The 19,945-nt window shown below is 38.4% G+C and overlaps 1 protein-coding gene across 1 annotated transcript in view; it reads left to right on the top strand.

The window, feature by feature from the left end:
- LOC120503481 overlaps nucleotides 1-19,945 on the top strand; it is a 108,982-nt gene that overhangs the window by 9,414 nt on the left and 79,623 nt on the right. Inside the window, exons 3-6 of the mRNA XM_039711990.1 lie at nucleotides 679-745; nucleotides 1,043-1,219; nucleotides 12,613-12,699; nucleotides 15,965-16,048. Coding sequence (XP_039567924.1) covers nucleotides 679-745; nucleotides 1,043-1,219; nucleotides 12,613-12,699; nucleotides 15,965-16,048 — 415 coding nt within the window. The remainder of the gene's footprint in view (nucleotides 1-678; nucleotides 746-1,042; nucleotides 1,220-12,612; nucleotides 12,700-15,964; nucleotides 16,049-19,945) is intronic.

Below are 19,945 nucleotides of genomic sequence, written 5' to 3'. Positions count from 1 at the left end.
TCTTAAGGTTCCATGAGATCTCCTGCTGTTTGGTTTCACTGTAACCCTTGTTGGCATCTCTCTAATATTAAATGAAGTCTTCGTTGTTGTAATGAGTCCTGCTTCCTCTCTCCCCTGGACTGTGATCTCTCTTTTGTGACACTTTATTTAAAATTGCTTTAGTTCTCTTGTCATTCCATTGCATTGTATGAAAGGCTCGAGCTCATTCATTTTTAGCTCCTCTGTGATGAACAGATACACTGGTTATGTAAGTGGATTTAGAAAATAGGAGGAGAGGGAACGTCAGCGAAGTCTGTCTATAAATATGCTACATAACCAAACTTTTCTAAATGAAGCACTGCCGTTCTGCAAGTGAAATAAAGCAGTTGCTGTTGAATGCATACTGAGAGACAAGTCTTATAATGTCTTCGTTTGTTGAGGTTTCTTTGCATTAATTAAAATTGGGGAAAAACAAAGTATTTTAATGTGACCTTCATTTGGCATTTGTTTCAACTTTTCTTCTATTTTGTTTAATTCTTCCACTTCTGTTGTTCAATTAGTGTTTGACCCCTTTAGCAGAGATTTAAATTAAATGACATTTCAATGCCATCCCATATTTAAAATACTGTGTTAGTTGTGGATCATAAAGGATGATCTTCGTTCTTTAGCTAATTTATTCATTTAACAATTTCCCTCCAGAAGTTCCAGCAGAAGGCTCTGAAGCAAACTAAGCAGAAGAAATCCAAGTCGGCTGAATTTCTGATGGGTGAGCCTTGCTTGATGAGTTATTGCTCATAATTTGTGTAAGGATTAATTAACTAATTACAGACAAATGGCTGTGGGCGAAATTTTGCTCTTGCTTGTCAGGGTGCAATTTGTAATTATTTTAATCATTTATTCTTTTTTTTTTTTAGAGTTAATTTTAACCTAATTCTGTTTTGGCGACATTTGAGGACGATACACTTGAGTCTTTCAGCAAAGGAATTACTAGAAGGAATTTTCTGCTTGTCATTGAAATACACTTTGCTATAATGTGCTCTTCTGACCTCCTTGTTTTCTATAGTAAAAGAAGAGAGAGCAGCAACAGAAGGCATTGAAAATCCAGCTTTTAACATCAGCAGCACACATCTTTCAGCATATCAGCCTTCAGAAGAGAAAGTTATTAGACATGACAAGCCAGATAGCACCCTTGCAGCTCACCAACAAAAACTCGGGCTGCAAGCCCATGCTGAACCAAGAGGTGAGACATCAAACCTGATTAGCTTCAAACGCAACAAGAGTGGTTGTGGTTGTTCCCCATCCAACCTGCACGCTCCACAGCCTGTGCTGGGCGTTGCCATCCCGGCATGTCCAAGCAGGCGCCCTGCAAATCCTGGGTAGGAAATCCAACATGCTGCCAAAAAAACATGGGCTGTCTAAATATTTAGAACACAGGCTTTGCTCCATGCTCAAGTGACTCCTTGTGATGGGGTGCAGGTTTTGTGGGCTGTCTGCCAGTGGGAGGGAGTGAAGGGAGTCAGTGCTCATAGCAGTGCTTCCCCCTAATTTGGATTGAGCTGGGGTTTGGAAGCACTGCAGCCAGCCTGAGCCCACAGATGCTGCTCCCTCACTGGCTCCCTTGCATTGAATAGTTTCAAACAGCTTACAGATCCATGATTGATTGTTGTCCTTAGGTCTCCCATATGCCCTCAGTCAATCGACATCTTGCCTCTGCTTCATCTTTCATTATTTTTTTTCAGCCAGTGCTGCTCAGATGCTTGGAGCAGAGTCCTGTTTGCTTGGCTTGTCCAGGAGAGCAATCCTGGCTTTTGAGCTCAGTTTTGATGCAGCACCTAAAAGAACTGCTGCCTTGGGAAGCAATTTCTGTTTATAATTTTGGTTTATCCAAACTGTAAGGAGATTCACTTGATGTCAGTTCTCCTTTTGCAAAAGTTTGATCTCTTTTAATCTGTTATTTAATTATTCTATTTTGAATTATTATTAATCCTGGATGTTAGGGAAAATGGTTATCTTAATAATCCAGTGAGGAAGAAGGTACCAAAGTAACTGTGTGGCTTTGAACAGTCCTGATCAGCCAGCATTTCCCATCAAAGTCACAAGTGGAGGTGCTGCTTGCTAAGTACGCTTGCATGCTGCCAACCCAGGTATTTAAATGGATAAGTGCAGGCTGATGAGCAGACCTTCAGGCAGTCGTTTTTTAAACATTGGACCTTGTTGTGTTAAGATTTTTATCCTTGCGGGACTGGAGAGCCCACAGCTCCTAATGGCTTCTTGCAAAATTAGGTTTAGCTTTCCATTTAGCCTTCATGTGACTCTGTGCAGTGCCACATGGAGCAGGAATTCTTAGTCTTTCCTTTGCAGACTGTCAGAACAGTGATTAAGCAGACAAAGGGATTGATTGTTTTTTAATGAAATAGTCTATCTGGCAAAAAATGAAGTCGGGCTCGCTGGAGACTATCCATGCTTTCAGTCGCCTCTTCAGAAATTCATGAATAGTTCCCTCAAGAAAACAACACATTTTTTTAAAAGCTTGAAATGCGTTTTTAAACATTTTGATTTTTCATCCTAAGTAGCATTTTGTTCAAAAAACCCCTAGCTGAATATAGTCTTTGTGAAAGGAGTAGAAATTGTTCCATTTTGCCTGGAATGCAATGCCTTGAGACAATGCTAAGTGTTTCTGTAATGGGAGAGGAAAGCTTGTCGAGAGTTGGAAAATTTTGTTTCCCAACACTGTGTCTCCCTTCTCGACCTTCTGTTCATCAGTTAGCCAAAAGATCAGTTATTCACATAGCTCTGCCTCTAAGTCAAGCAGCTATTAAAAAGTAATCATCCATTTATACCATCATAAAAAAGTCTAGATTGGAAAATATCTCTAGAGATCATCTGGTCTAACCTTGCATTAAATTATTCTTAGTCTAACTTGTGTCAGCACTTGTTTGGCAATCACAGAGACCAGTTAAAATTTATCAAGGGCTGCTAATAAGCTAACATATTCAAGCCTGAAATATGGGAAAAATCTTCAGGTACCTCATAAGCTAATTTTCCCCATTTCCTAGTGTAACAATTCTTCATTTAAGAGGGAAAGAGGAAAGACAGCTACACAGATAAACACATTATCACATTAATGCACTAATGTATAGTCATATTTCACAGTCCTCAGTGAAGACTATGTCTACAGGTAGTTTATGCCTGCATGCATCAGTATTTTGAGGTCTGGGTCATCCAGAACCCAAGGGATCAGTTCTTTGAGTCTACCTTCCTTTGATCCAAGCTCATAGATGCTTTGCATAGCTGGTGCCATTTCAGCTCATAGCAAAACCAAACATGGTGCTGAACACTATTGCCATCTTCTACCACAGGGGAAACATTTCCACAGCATTCTTTCCTGCTCCTCTGCTCTCAGGAGCCACTATGCAGTTCACAAGAGACAGCACAGAATTCTCCTTTTTTTCTACCTGGGATGGAAGACTAGCATTCCATGCTGGAAGCTATTTCTCTAGGAGGGTGTGCCCACACACCAAGCACAACAGCACAGCCCATGTGAAAAAAAAGTTTTAGGCTCTACACTGCTCCCTTTCCCTTTTCTCCTCTTCTTCCCCAGATGCTAACAAAATGCTCTCCTTTTTTGGAGTTACCTCCCTTCACAGCTGTTGGCTGCTTTTCCAGCTCTCAGCCCCCAGGGTTAAGTTCAGTTGCTTACTCAATAGGGAATGGCATTTGTCAATTCTAATGCTTGGTGTTAAACTGTGCAACTTAAAACCAGTTATAACCTTGAGCAAAATTATTTAATCTCAGGATTTAGCAGATTACAGGTTGAGAACACTATATAAACATCAGGCTGGGTTTTCAGGCTAAGCAGTTGGAGGCAAGGCAGAGAGATGGCATTGCCTTTCCATTATCTTTCCACCTATCGCTCATGTTGTTAATGGCAGCAAATAATAGCCACAGGGGTTGCTATCATTTCCTCCACCTGGCAACAGAGTCACAGGCTGTTCCTCTGTCAGCAATTGCCAGAGGGAGTTGCTCTCTAGAAAAACCTCCACCTACTTTGAGATGTATTCTTGCACACCTCCATACTTACATATACTGGGAAGTAGTGCGAGTAGTCAGCTGCAAGTTCTAGACAGCCTTAAAACCTGTTCCTGAAATTTGGCTATTTGTCTGCACAGGGTGCTCCTCTACAGAACAACCTTTACCTGGAGATTGAATAGCAAGTGGAAAGGCCTGAGACACTGTAAATTGTGTGCATCTGCCCCCAAAGAACTTAATTTACATATATGTTTATGCTTTTTCATTTTTTTCTCCCATAGTATAATATCTTTTAGAAAGAAGACTTTGTGAACTCATTCTTGTTTGCAAGAAGTTTATTAAAATTTTTGGTAATTTTTTTCAGAGAGTTTTTCACTTTCCAAATTAGATTGGTGGGGGCTATTCTTGTGACTCAAAGTGCAAGGCTTCTGCGTACTTTGCTTACGGGGAAACTGGGGCAGAGCATGAGACCTTCTCTGGTGTCACCATGCAGAGCTTCAAAAGAAATAAAAGTTCTGATCCTTAGTCTGTTCCTCTTTTCATTAGGCTATTCCGTATCTTTCACTGTTCTATTTTCTATGATGGACAAAATTCCAGATTTTATCATCACTGGTAGCCTGTTGTTCAGGACTAGGTCACTGAGTAACTCTTTCTGCTCTTTGCTCTTCATCATCAGTGAAGTCCTGGTATTGTTGTTAAATGTTATAATGACCCAGGCGAACTGCCTGACTATTTACCCAGATTAATCTCCTGATTTTTCAGCCAACTAATTGGTTTCTATCCTATTTTCTCTTCTGAATTCTGTGCTAACTTTTTGCTGATTGCTGCCATCACCTTCATTTCTTTCACATATTTCTTATGAAATTAAGTTCATCTAGCAGCAGCCTTGTAGTTGCCAAACTGCAGTTTTTTTTTATTTCTTAAAACACTCAGTTTCCTCATGGCTAAATCGAACCAACCCTTCTGCCTTTCTCCCCCTCATCAAACATTGAATTGCAGAGATTTTCATGATGGCCATCCTAATAGAAGGTCTAATAGATAAATTCCCCTGGAAAAAAACACATTAGGGGTTACATCACCCAAATCTTCAAGAACCTGTGTCAACCAGATCCTCATTTGTCAGACACTTGATCTCAAGGTGAGACAATATCAGTTTTTCTCTTTTCTCCAGGGGCGTTTAGACACAAAGTACTTTGTAGAGTGTCCTAAAGTTCAGGCTGGCTTGATAAAGTCTCTGCCCAATAAAGAGCTTCCAGCAAACTGTCATGACAGGAACACCAAACTTCCAGGAATTATTCTGTTTTTGTCTGACAGCAGAAGACAAGGCCAATTGCTCAACTTCAAATGGATGATGTATGTTACAAGCAATCCCTGAACACAGGACTACTGCACTTAGCATTTTTTGTAGGCCTGTAAAGCAGATGTTACTGTATTTTAGCATTCAGTACACTTTTTTCCTCAGCTGCTCTTATCAGAAAAAGTCCAAATGCCTTATACCAGTTTGTGCTTTTTAGTGTTCATCACAGTGATATACAGATTTGGTCTAGCTAGTGCTTAGAAGAGCCCTGTGGGATGGCACTGCTCACATTGCCACAAGATAGGTAAAATTTCCAGCCCAACCATACAGAGAGAATTGATGTCAGGTCAAATTAGAATGTGATCTGACATAAATCTCTGTGGTGTCAACCGCACATGCAAGCTGCAGAATCCAGGGATGGGGCTTTTTGGGCATACTCCCAGTGCATGGCCTGCCTTGTAGCTGGTGGCTGCACAGGCACCTTTGGAGACTGTGATACTCTGTGGATTTTGCAAGGAAGATAAAGGAAAGGCTAATTGTGTTCTCCTGTATGTTGTGCACTTGTAAATGGTTTGAGGCAGTCTGACCCTAAATATTGATGATTCAGGTTAAAATTGTCTCCAGATGACAAGGAGTATTAATTTTTTTTCCTATTATCCCCAATACACAAATCTTTTTTCAAAACTAGATTATCTCCTAAAATAAAGAAGCCCTAATTAATTCTACCATTTTATCTGCAACAGGCACTGTTAACATCTCATATCATGCTCCAATAAATTTGCCCACAGAGATTAACAACATCTGAGGGAGGAAAGAAAAGGAAAGAAAAAATGGAGGGAAAGAAAGCCTTTTCAATTGAAGACCAGGAACTATTCTTCTAATTAACCCAGGTACAGAATGGCCTTAGCATGGCTATACTGCTTCTGGGAGCAAATTAGCGTCTGCGTGGATCTCTGCTGCATCACCTCCAAGCTGCAGGGCTAGGCTGTGTGTACCTAAACAGTGCTGCATATGTCCTACAGGGAAAATCCCACTGTAAAGTAGAGCATCCTTGCTCCTTATCAAAAGCTAAAGTAGAGACAAGCCTTTGCTAAGGAACAGTTGCTGACGAAAGTTCTTCAAATATGTCAGGACAATATAAGGCCTTCCTTGCTCAAGAAAGTAACCAGGCAAGACCTTGATGTAGGAATACACAGACAAAAAAGCTTTGTGAAGGAGCCATGTAGGATATCAAATTGCTAAAAGTATGAGCAACTGTATTGAGTTCAGTTGGAGAGCTAGAGGCTGACGCTTTTTGAACAGGGTCTAATTTTATTCCAAAAAAGTGGTAGAAACCCATTGGAGAGATAGCAAATACAGGTGAAAAAATAGGCGTCTGCTATAAATTCACGTTTGTGCTGCGTGTGAAAGAAATGGGAGCTTGCAACACTGCTGATTTGTGTTGGACAAAGTGATTTGCATAAAAGATGGGACCAGAAATATGAATCAAAACCGTACATTTTTTTCCTTAAACAATGGCAAAGTTTATATCTAATAACTCAAGTTCTATGTATGTGGTTCCATGCTTTCTGATTCCAACAGGGACTTTGAAATGGAAATGCCAAACTTGGTATGCAGGGCATGATGGATCACCATGTATGCATAGGAATAAAAGGGTTGTCATTGGAAGTAATTTTGCGTTGAATTACACAATGTGTAATCCAATTGAAATCAGCAGAACGGCACAAGGTGTAATGTAGTGTGCAAAACGTGATCCATTGCATGCAATTTTAACAGGGATACCGCACCACTCATCTAAGTAATGTGCTAAAATTGAATTTGTGAAAGGTAGGGGGAGAAGAATTGTGAAGAATGGATGCATTTTATAATTGGGAAAACACTTTTTCAGAATGCAACGGAATATATATTTTTAAGGCTAATTTATTACACTTGGAAATTGTTTGCTTCATAATAGTGCTGTCAGATCCCCCAAATTTGGCAAGTTACCCCACTGCCATAGAGTGGGACCAGCCAAGCCTGTCAGCCTGGGAGAACTCAGTATCCATTTTCCCCATTGACATGAGTCACATTATCTAACACTGTTCCTAAAAGAATTCCATCATCATCATCATCAGTAAATCTTTTTTTCATGCCCTCAACCAACAGCGTTCCCCAGGAAAAGCAGCAGGTCTCACACTGGCATCCCTTGGCACAGAGCCCTCTGTTGCCTGCAGGAAAAGAAAAAGGGGAAAAAGAACTAATTTCCATGCTGCATCTTTGCTTAAACAGCAGAGAAGGTGGTAAGTCTTGCAGGACTGGAGCTGGGAGTAAAAAATTGTGGGTGCCATGAGTACAATGTGGTGCTTTTCAAGGGTCAGGGCAGGTGCAGCACGATCTGCACAGCTCAGGCTCAGGAACAGCCCCTTTGCCAGTGTCCTGTCAAAGCTGACAAGTGACTTTATCCAAGGCTTGCAATATGAACATAAGACACAGGTGTCTGATTTCCTCATTACCTACGGGGTCTGCTGAGGGTAAGGAGAATGACATGTGATACTTTTACAATATTTTTTTAAAACTTGGGAAGTCATCTAGTGTTTAGCGAGCTCTTTTCAAGATAAAATCCGCTGTCCAGTCACTGGCGAAATGCTCTTCAGTATGGACGTGCCATTAACATGCAATTTTTCATTGAATAATATTAATGAAAATTAAAAGCTCTGTGTAAAAATCCCTACCACTCTTCCATATATTTGATACTCTGGAATAAACTTGCACCCCCAGGAATCTTATTTTAGATCTACATAGAAAATATTTATCTATACATATAATATAGAAAATACTGTTAGATATGTATATCTCAAATGGACAAGAGCTGAGGTAAATGTGACCAATATCCTGGGTCAGTAATAATAATTAAGAGTACAAACTAAAAGTATAGCTTCTGACTAATGTTAATTATTTTTTTTCCTTGAAAAAATGAGAATAGAAAGTAAACACTGTTTTATGGACTCCATATTATTTCACAATGTTCTACAAGACTGTAGTTTTATTCTTAGCATCTTCATAACATTTCAATATGATAATTCTAGCAATACAAACTTTTGGAGTAAAATCGCAGATTTTTTTCTTGTGAAAGCTTCAAATTTTCCTACATTATTTTCCACTTTTAAGTCACTGCCTGTATGAATTAAGAACTTATAAATTCACTGGAAACTGATGCAGTTTTTCACTGTGCAGGAACTCCTACTATTTATGCAGTTTTCACTGATGATTTTTCTTTGGTTCTGTATTCTGTGAGATTCTTTTTAAGGTGAAAGTCTTCTTTCTCCTCTCTTATTCTTTAATACTTTTGAATTATTTTTTAGAGCTCTTTATAGATTTTTTCAAAGTACACAGTAGAATAAAAGGCTCAAATAAGCAACTCGTAGATATCAAACTTTATCAATGTAGGTACTGAATCATGAAAACAGGTGGGTGGGAGTGCTACACACATAGCCCATCACAACTCGAGGAAGGGTGAGTGAAGTAGCTGGAAATGCTGAATTTGGGACCCTTTCCCTTCCTTCTGATCCCAAGTCTTGGTTCTTCCTGGCCAAATTGAGGAGGTCACTTTTTGTTTGAGGATACTCAAGTCTGACCCCAGGACACTGCTTTGGCTCTCATAAAGAAGTGGGGAAATACATTATCACAGAGCATTCAGTCTGGGCTGCCCAAAGGGCCTTGTCTGCTAAGTAAAATGAAAAGTATCCCCAGGGAAATAAGTCCAGTTCTGTTGAATGGAGAATGTGAGTATTTGCTATGATGTTCGCTAATAGGAATTGCAGCTGAAATCAATGCTTTAAGTCAGGTGTGGGAAAGGAGGACTACTCTTTTCTATTCTCAGCTGCACCACTATGTTTCAAAAGCACTTTGGGTCAAAATGCTGTCTCAAGCTGGATTTTCATCTTTCCAAAATGCCTCTGTCTTCTTCTATCTGATGCAAAAGTCTTCTAGGAGTTGCCTTAGTAATGCCCAGTAATGTTCTCCCAAGTCATCGGTAGGCACATGTTGACCAGGCTGCTGTCTGAAAAGGGATTGTTACTTACCATGGCAAGTTTGTGCAGACCATAATCTGCATGCTGTCTTGTAAAGAAAGATGGCTTATGCCATATTTTTTTTCTCCTACCCTGAAAATAAAGCTTCACTCTGAAAAAAAGCACCAGTAACTGTTTATTCAAGCTTTTAGTAGTCATTCATCTGGCTATTGATAATTCCTTAATTTTTACTTAGATCGGGAGGCACTTAACAAATCCAACAGAGTTTTGTCTGTGCTTTCATTAAACTAAAAACCTAGATCAGAAATACAACATAAATTCAATAATTGCCTGTTTTCCATGTTCTGTGGTATACCTTTCATGTGTAATTGATACAGACTACCTGATCTCTCTGTGGAGTAGAGGACAACATAGAAATTCAGCTTAGTCATGCCTTTCCTGTGTGGTATTCTCAGGACATAGACGGCATAATTGAATACAGACATCTTAGTTTAAAAGCCATCTTTTAAGTTTCATCCAGTCCTAGTAATTCGTGTACAGTCCCATGGGCTGTATCCAAGGATTATGCTAATTTTATTAGCAACTCCTCTTGCTTTAATTAAACTGCATAAATTCCCATATGGTCACTGTTGTGCCAACACCCTTCTTTCCTCTTTTATTTTAATGTATAGATAATTTGTGATTTGCATTTAAATTCTGATTTCCTGAATTATCCATCGTGTTTTCCACATGAAATAACACAATTTTGAGGGGTGAACTGCACTTCAAATTGAGCTAATGGGTTTGAGGGGATCTCTGGATCAAAGCAAGTACCCAAGTTTCTAAAGTTAGCCAGGTCTTTCTGGGAGCAGGTTGTCAAAGTAACTTGCCCTGTTGAAAGCACCAACCTATATGGTGCCGTTCAAATTACCTAAAAGCAAGATGTGTATGAACATTTACTGTGTTTATATCACAAAGCAGAGCAATGTGAATTCCTTAGTGGACTGTTAATTTATATGTTATACACTTTCAAATATTTCCAAAAGCAAATGTGAAATGATTTGTAATCTGTTCACATGCTCACAAAATGTTATTAGCAAAATGCCTTGGGCAGTGTGTTATGTTGACTAAAATTGATAATTTTGTATTTTAAAACTAAAGCAAATCTTACTGCCCCTGAATAATTTTAGGACCTGCCCAGAACCCAGAGCTCCTGGTCACACCACTTCTCAAGGTATGTGTTGAGCTGAGGGGGAAAAAAACCAAGGAACCCACAAACAGCAATATCCTCCATCCAGAGCAGTGACCTAAGGTTTGATTGATTCAGCTCTTCTGAAAGCCTCAATTAAAGTTTTCTGTGGAGTCCTGCATTTTAAAATGGCTTGTTATCTGTAAAAACACTGTGAGGAGGTGATTCTGTTGTTTACCACTTGTTCTGCTTATGTAAGTTTTAAAGTGTTCATGTTGCTCTGAAACAATCAAGCCTGATGGTTGTTTTTCCTTCTGCATAACTGTCTGTCACCAGCTGTGTGTGGTTCTGACAGAGCCAAAGCCCTGGACAAAATATCTCATACTCCTCAAAGTGTTGAGGTTGTTCTTTTTTTTGAAGAGCACCAGAGAGCAAGCTATTTAATGTATTCACTAATGTATCTCTTTTTTTTTTGAATAATGGTTTCCATGCCTTGCAGACATAAATATAACATGACACTTCCTCCTAAATACCAATTATTCTGTCCAGAAGAGTTGCCCAAAAGTCTACTCCTCAAAGTTTCACACCAAACTCACACGGGATAATAAAATTCAATAAAGGTTATTGTGATAGTAAGATTGTACAAAAACCCTATGCCATAACCGAGTATTGTTTGTATGGGTGCAAAACACGTTCCAGCAATTTACAATTACAGCTATGAAGTAATTGAATAAAGAAATGCATCATCATTTTCTTTTTTAGCACATAGGTGAATTATTTTACCAACATGTGAAGGGGTGTTCATATAACATCATGGTGCTTTGTGCTAGAGAAAAACAATTACAGTGAATAAGGTAGAATGGCTCTGTTATTGCAGTACATAAGACTTTGATTACATACTGCCAAGATTCATACCAGCCTAGTAGTTGTTGACAGATAAAGTAACAAAAATGAAACTCATTTATTTTTTCTTTATTGAGACCTCAAGGTAAAGCAAATTTTCAGTTCTTGTACTTACTACATTGAAGGAACAGAGACTGACAGTCAGAATGTGCCAGTCCAGAAATATAAATTAAACCTAGTTTCATATCAAAGTTTCATTTAGTCTCTGAAAAGGAGCTGCTGCTTGGATTATTTTTGATCCTAAAACAAATACACTGTAGACAACCGTAGTGTATCCTCATACGTTTAGCTTTTCTGCATTTTCCAGGATATGCATCCCTGTCTATTCAAGAAATTAAAACATTTGTTATGGACTTAATTAATTTACTTCTTTTCCCCTTGTTTAATAACAATTTACAGTGTTTCCAAACGCAGTGAACCTGTAGATAGTTTTAATAGGGTGTAGCACTTTTGCTGAAGAAAATACATATTTTGAGGAAAAAGCCTTCCCTCCCTGCTTGTGTAAGGAAAATTCTTCTGGCTTTTACCATCACTTCTTCCAGGCAGCTAGATACTGTATTATTTTATGATAATTCTAAGAAATTATTTTTTTTGTAAATTTGTTTATTTTTCTAAAGAACAGATAAAAGTAGCTGTTAAAATAGCCAAATACTAATATGGGTGGGTTTATCCTATCAAAATCTTGGATTAGTTACCTACTCCAACTGAACATAATTGCTGTTCAGATTAATGAGGCAGTATCCTGGTATCTCCTCCGTAATTAAACACTTCTCTGGTTCAATACAGTATTAAAGATGCACCAGATGTTGAAACCTCAGTGGTGAAATTTAAAACTGTTGAAATCGAAGAGGTCAGCTGTGAAATACAGATTCCTTTGCAGTATGGAAAATTCACTAGTAAGGTGTGTTTCAAGGATAATTTGACTTATATTGGAGATGCTGTATTTATAAAAATTTTTCTTATCTTTCTGCCATCTAAATGTGAGAATTTTTTTTCATTAGTTCCTGAGAAAAAGTAACATAAAGTGCACTTGTTTCCAGAATTACCTCTTCTGACCTTTCACAAGATGATTGCAGTACCAGTAGGCTTAGAGGACTTGTTAAAAAAATTAAGCTTGTAAAGTAGCAAAAAATGCCCCTTTGCTTGCTGGTGTCGATTTCAAAATTAACATTTTAGTTCATGTGCTTCTAATAATCGCTGACCCTTACTTCATGTGCTTTCCACAGGAAATGAATACAGCAGAAATTACTTTGACCCGTTGATGGGTGAGGAAATAAACCCAAGGCAGTGTGGGATGGAGGTCAGTGAGGAAGGTGAGGCAGAATTAAGTATGTAATTTTGGTGTCAGAATATTCTTTTCCATTCATGAAAATGAGGTGTCAGAGATCACATATGCAGTTCTATTTAAATATTGAGGTTTACCATTTAAATTCTAAGCCTTAACTGCTCTGAACACGATAGGCAGTATACACAGACTTTGATCAAGGACAGTGAGTTAATGGGCAGGTAAAAATGAAGCTGTTCTGTATTCACTGTGCTACTGTAGCAAAATGAAGCACGCTCCGAGAGCGTTGTCTACACCGTGTTCTTTTTAATTAATGAAGTTAGTCCAGAACTGAGCGCTAAGCTCTAGCTTTTTCACAATCCTGCTCCCAAAGTCCTCCTCAGAGAGCAATTTTATTACAGAGTTGAATGTGTGTTTGCCTAACAGAAGGAAACCCCAGAGTTAGTAAAAGTGCGCGAGGAGGCTTTTTTGGTTTTCTTTTTTGCCAGTTTAGGCGAGGTATTTAGCTTTGGTCTCTGTGGGCGATAGCAGCCAGTGGGAGGGTGTGGCTCTGCAGAGCTGGAAGAACAGAAGTTATGCATAGGTATGAGAGAGATTAACCAGGAGGTATTGTCTAGCAGAGGAAACTCTCCTCTGCTGTCACGGCTTTTAGATAAAAAGGGTGGGAACGGGCCTGCCTGAATTTGCATGGACTTAAGTAAGAACATCATCATGGTAATGAAGTGCTTAGCTATGCACAGAGTGCTTTGGCCCGGCTCCTGTTGTTAAGCACTAACAAGCCGAAAGCACGCAAGAGCCAGCTCTCCTGTGTTACCTTGCTAGCCCTTTGCTTCTCTACAGCCTGTGCTTATATGTACAGCTGTCCTGTGTTACCTTGTTACCCTTTGCTTCTCTACAGCCTGTGCTTATATGTACTGCAGAGACTCTCTAAGTGCACAGCTGTCCTATCTAAAAAAAGTTATCTATTGTGTCTCAAAGTTGCTCACTTCTAAAAGTCATGAGAAACTCTGAGCACACATGGAGATTTTAAACTTTTGAGACAAAAACATGTGTGAAAAAAGCAGGCTCTATTGCATATAACTGACTTGAATTTCTGTGGTCTGGTGAAAAAAAAATCAAGGTTGATCAAGGTTGAATTATATCTAATCCAAATAATTTCCCCATTCATTTTGTAGGATAGTAGTGTAATACCTTGGAAGTCAACTTCTGGCTCAGAGTTTTTAAAGGAAAGACCTTTTTCCTGTTGGTCCTGCCTTTGTTCATCTTATGAAAAGGCTTTATGAGTCATGATCTGCTTCATAACCAGAGAATGAAAAGCAGATTAGATTTATGTATCTGTGCATGTATGCCTGAAATCATATAACAACAGAGCGGTGACATAAGGGATATATGGAAATACAGTCCTCATTGGGAGGAAATGTTCTCTTGACTGTGTTGAAGAGGCTGAGTGATAACAATAAATGCTGATTTTGTATTGTATGGTGCGGGTTTATTTATTTTAGAATTTGGAACAGGCTTTTAGTCCATCAGCTTCCAGGGCTTGGAGTGGAGAGATGGTTTTAGTCAACTGCACATCATACTAAACCTGAGGTCCATGTGTGAAGAGCTCTTTTGGTGGTCCTCCTTTTTCTCCCTGGCAAAAATGCTGCTCAAATATTGGGATAACTCTTGCTTATTAAAAGTCAAATAGCAATAGTACCAGCCTCACGTTGGCTGTGTGGACCTCTGTAGAGCAGTTATAATGCTATATTTACCAATACCTCTGCCAAGAGCAAAACATTTACCTTGCAGATATTGAAAAGGTTCCTGGACATAGTCCTGGGCACCTTGGCTCTGTATGAACAGGGATAACTGGGCCTTCCTGCCTTAAGCAGTCTGATTTGTCAATACTTATAAACCAGGCTTGCTGTCTGGCTTTTTTTTCCTTGAAGAAGTGTTAAATTACTAGAAGGACATTGGTATGTAGTGGATGGATTAAAAAAGGGGGGTCAGAACTAAAGCTTGGTCCTGCATGGTCATCCCTTGATTGGAAACCATACTGGTTTACCTCTTCTTTCCATCTAGCAGGTTCTCAGGGCCAAGAGTCGAAACCAGAAAAACATGAAGAAGCCAGGGCACATATTGAAGTTACACTTTTCTTAGAACTTTAGGAATCCAGGTTCAATGACCAAAGAGAATACCTGGTGAAAAGCAAATCTTCAGCCACTAACTATTATTTAATGGGTTTTTCTTTGAAAATGAAAATATTGGCAGTTATCTTTCCTGTATTTGATAAATTAGATTTGTTCTGGAAATTTATATGAGTTCATAATGCCCCAAGAGCAAACAATGTCCCACTATGGATTTACTGCCCTCTTGCCAAGGGAACATTTCAATGTTGCAAGAAATGTAAAAGATTCTATACTTTCAGGAGAGCTTTGCAGAAGCCACTACCCTCTTTGAAAGATCAGTGTAACTGAAAAACTTGCCTCTGAAAAGAAATTTATCCTTTGAGAAATAGGAAAAAGGAATTTATTCTTTGAGATTCTATTGAGCACTTAAAAAGAGCCACCCAAGCCTGCATGTAGCTGTACTTCAATCCACCTGCCTTGTATGCATTTCTTTGATCTTCTATCTGCCTGTCTTCACTGACAACTTAGAGAAGCCAGGGTCTGGGAGATCTGGAGACAAAATGGTCCCATTTGCTCATTTCTCCCTTGAATGTAGAACCTTTAAGTAATTTTTTTTTCAGGTCTCATGGAAAAGGATAAGTGTACATGTCCTTTGCTGCTTTTTAAAATATGCAGATATTACTGAAAATTTGAATGACTAACCAGCCACAAATTCAAAATTCATAGAGTGTTGTAATGACTATGCATACTAGATAACGTGTTAGTATCATGCACAGCAAGGTAAAATTTCTAATGAAGATCCAAAATCATGTTAGAATAAATTGGGTATTTTGATTTTCATTAAGAGTCAAAAAGAATTAGTCTGGTAAATTTGAATATAAACAGTGATTTCAGTGACTGTATTAGCAGAATTTATAAACCAGTTTCAGTCCAGATCAACATATTATATTGCCCACCATTTAAAAGTATATGACTGTATTTTTTATTTTGAATTGTCTTGCTTCAAACAAGTGACTGTAATTTTATTCTGAGCTATGAAACTAGCACTGTAAAAATTATATTTTCATGTGTCAAAGGGCTTCATAACTTTTGTGTTTTTATATCTTTACTTTCAATTTAAAATAGTATTTCTTGAATACTACTGGAAGAAACTATAGCTGTTTCACTGTTGTTTTTTTAAAGATCCTGTGAAATTTGATGAGCAAGTCCTTTACTCTAAACTGATGAAGCTTCTAGATGAAGAAAACAAGATGCTGGACTTCCAAGGTAAATAACAAAGTCAATTGCATAAAGAAAAATAAAACTCTTTTGAGTCTGCATGTGGCGAGGAGAGAGGGTAATCCATCCCCTTGAACTCAGAAGTCAAAGGGATGATGATTTTAATGCAATTCTGTAAGGTCTTTTTCTCCAAATGTTTTTGTTTTGTGTCATGTTTATGTGGTTTTAACTGTAACTTAAGTGGCGTGCTTTCTCTAGATTGCTTCACTGCATGTTGAATTCCACACTTACTAAAGAAGACTGGATATATCACTGCTTATGTGCTCAAATCTAGAAATAGAAATCCTTATTTAAGCTGATAAATGGGTAGGCAATTTGTCTGATCCACAGGTCATGTCACACTGTTCCAGGTTATCTATACAAGAGTTTACACCAACAGATGAGTGAGAAAGTGTTTTCTGTGCCTTTGTTGGAAAATACAAATTCATGCTCCATTTGCAGTAAAAACAATTAAGTATATGAGATTTCTTCACTTTAAGTGAACAGCCTTACTTTGATTTCACTCATTTTTAAGGCATTTAAGGCATTACTTAAAACCTGGTTGATTCACGAGACATTTACCATCTCAGTCTTTACACAAGGCCCATGTCTGCTGCTCACCTCTGGTTCATCCCAGGAGAAGCGACATTTGTACAAGCCCAGCTCAGAGCTGTCCATGTATTTTTTGCTTATGCACCTCCTCCTTTCTTAGCAGATGTCTTTTGTACAAAATTATTTTGTGTCCTTTGTATCTGTGCGAGGCTTCCTCTTGTATTTCAGCAATACACGGGCCTACTCTGTCAGAGAGACAGAGCCGGCGGCTGCCTGCGGCACTGGAGCTCCAGGAGCTGCAACTTGTTTTATGACTATTTAGTTTATAAGCAACTTTGTTCTAGAGGAAGCAAATGTTTTCATTTGCCTACAGTTGCGAAATCTCTTGAACTGGCACTGGTCATATCAGTAACGTCTTTGAAACCTGTTTTATCTCATTTTAAATGCAAGGAGAAAAAAGTGCAACCATCACAACTAAATTCATGCAGACACTTTAAGCAAAAATCTTTAACTTATTAGCAAGATCTCAATTGTTCTATGTTAATGTCAATTCTGGTACAAGAAAATGTATCAGCATGAGTGTCTCACTCTCCATGTGCACATCAGAGCCCCCTGTGCTGGCGTGAGGGCAGCAAATGGGGGACGCACTGCAGGCCACTGCTGTCCTGTGTCTCAAGCTGTGCCTCAGTGCTTTTATTTCTTAAAAGTGCCGTGATGGGTATCAGAGCTAGTCCTGTGAGTGAAGCTGCACTCTGTTCTAGCTGAATTTATTACTTTTCTTTGCTTGGGTGAAGCAAATCCAGAAAACAGAGATTCTCCTGGGGACGTGAAGCTTGTGCAGTTTTCACCTCTGTGCATGTATCAGGGTGTATTTATTTCTGCCTGTGTTTTTCCCTCCCAGTATTTGAACTAGTTGGTCACTTCCAACTATTTCTTTTTTTAACAGGGAGCAAGTCGCACAGGTATGACTTCCCTACCAGTTTTATGGAAGTGGGCAGTTGAGCAGAGCAGACAAGCATTATTAATGTCTCCACCGAGGGAAAAGCTAATATGGGAATTTGACCCTTATTAGCATCAGAAAAACCATAGAAAGCTAGGATTCATTTGGTTCCACTCTTACAGAACTGCTTCGTTTCTTCATTTGGCCACTGAGCTGAAAAATCACGTAGTCATACATTCCTAATTAATAGATGATCCCCAAAGGAAAGAACATGGTTCAGAATTTATATAATTGTATATTTAAAGCATTTTGTGGCTGAGTAACCTGTTGGTCACTCTCGTGGTATGTGTTATTTCATATTATAAGGCAACTTACAAGGCAACATTGGTTGTTTGTTTTTAAAGATATGGACTACATATTTTTACTTTGCATACTTGTCAATATACAGTTGTGATCCATTAACATTTTAAATCATGATACATGAATGCCATAAAAAGTAATTTCTATTGTATTGTTCTTTGGCAAGAACTAAAAAATTGAAGTGCCAAGTTTTGCATTAGTTTAGTTGTCTGAACTTGGTGCATGAGCCTTCAGCACTGAACTTTTTTAGATACAATTTGTGCACGGTTTTCTAGACCAGGTAGCCAAAATTATTTTTCCATATGGAGTTTGTTGCAGCTTTATGCATCAAACCCACCCTGAGATATAGTCTGCTGCTGAATATACCCTTTAAATTATCATCTCAGTATATAAACTGCTGCTATCTGATGGACAAATATAGAAGTAAATGAAGTCACAAGCAGTCAAGCTAATACTGGAGAGATTGTTTTAATTACAGTCCAGCATCTGCAAGTACAGCCGGTGCTGAAGTGATTTAAACTACAAGAAAAACATGACTCTCAGGGTTAGGTACACCCAAAGCAATGAAAACTTTTCATGCCCATGCTAACAACTTCAAGCAGCAAGTTTTAAATTAGTTTGTCAATCCATTAATAAATGTTCAGCCCTTTTATCCTCTGTGTACAAAGTAGTACAATTTTAACTCTGGCTACTTTTGTAGAGCAAAGATTTGGTTGCTTTTCTTTAGGTCAAGTATTGCTCTGGGTCATGACCTCAGTCCTCCAATCTGTGGATCAGTTCAAGCAAGGACCAACCTGATGCTGACCAAATTTGAGAAGTTTCTTTGCAAAGACACTATGGAAGGAGCAGATCAGCTGGACTAACCCTGTTCTCTCCTTGTTTCCGATGCAGGCAAATGAGCAACTGTGCTTAAATGAGCATATGTATATTTTAATCAAATATTTTTCAAATCTAAACTGTAATTTATTACTTTATTTTTCAGAGTTGCTTTCCTTGAAAAGGCTTTTGAAAATGCTCTCTTCTTTTGCTCTTTTTGGACAAAATTTATGCTAATGAGTCCAGTGTCTTCCACCAAAATTGAGTTCACTTGATATGATTCCTCACAAAAATAAGAAACACAAAAAAGAAATGTATATTTTGATGAATTGCTTCATGTTTATCTTTCTGAACCAAATGGTTTTATTTCCTTTTTGACTATTGCTCTACCCTGAATACACTGACTTCCCAGGATGTAAACTTGCAGTGCTCCTGTGAAAGCAGTAAAGCAGCTGATTTATACCAGCTGAGCATATGGCCTGTTGTGTACAACACAGCATCAAGGGGAACAAGAGATGCTCCATCTTCTGCTTTTGGCAATGTTTCTTTTTCCTGTGCTTCCTGGGTTTTCTCTCTCCCAGCCAAACCCTTAATGTTACAGTAAATTTAAATGTAAATATTGTTTTGTTTTTGCAGTTAATAGTTGTAGGTCAAATCACTTTTCATTAGGTTTGTAAAGTGCTACATGAAGAGATGTGTACCCTAAGGTAATGGTTTGGGTTGTTTATATCTACTGTACATTTCCCCCAACATGATTTTGTATTGTATCCTGTTGTAATTAAATAGAAAACCCACCCTACTTCCTGTGTGTTGGTGGCACCGAGGTGATTTAAGTACTCGGGAGGCTTAACAATTAAAGTCATTAAACAATGAGCACTGAGCAAAACTGGAAATGTTAATAGCCTTAGTTTTATCTTTCCTTTTCTGGTCTTCATTAGAGAATGAAAGACTTCAAAGGAGACTGAGAGAAAAAACCTCTCTTTTAACTGCTTTCATGTTGTAGGATGGCCAAAGAGAAGGAAATAACTAGATATGGCAATTTCTTTAAAAGATAGGCACAGAAAACTATAAAAGCCTACACACAGAAATATGAAGCTAGACAGATAGAGGTGGGCAATCTGATATCTGTTATTTTTGAGTGATCCTAATGTGGAGATGAGCAAAAATAGTTATCATTATTTATGATCCAAACTAGTATTAGTACTATAGCAGCTATCAATGAGGCGATCTAATTTTTT

This window comes from Passer montanus, unplaced genomic scaffold (genome assembly GCF_014805655.1).
Source record: "Passer montanus isolate IOZ18808 unplaced genomic scaffold, ASM1480565v1 scaffold26, whole genome shotgun sequence".
In the NCBI taxonomy this organism is placed as follows: Eukaryota; Metazoa; Chordata; class Aves; order Passeriformes; family Passeridae; genus Passer; species Passer montanus.
This window is presented reverse-complemented; position numbering and strand designations above follow the sequence as displayed.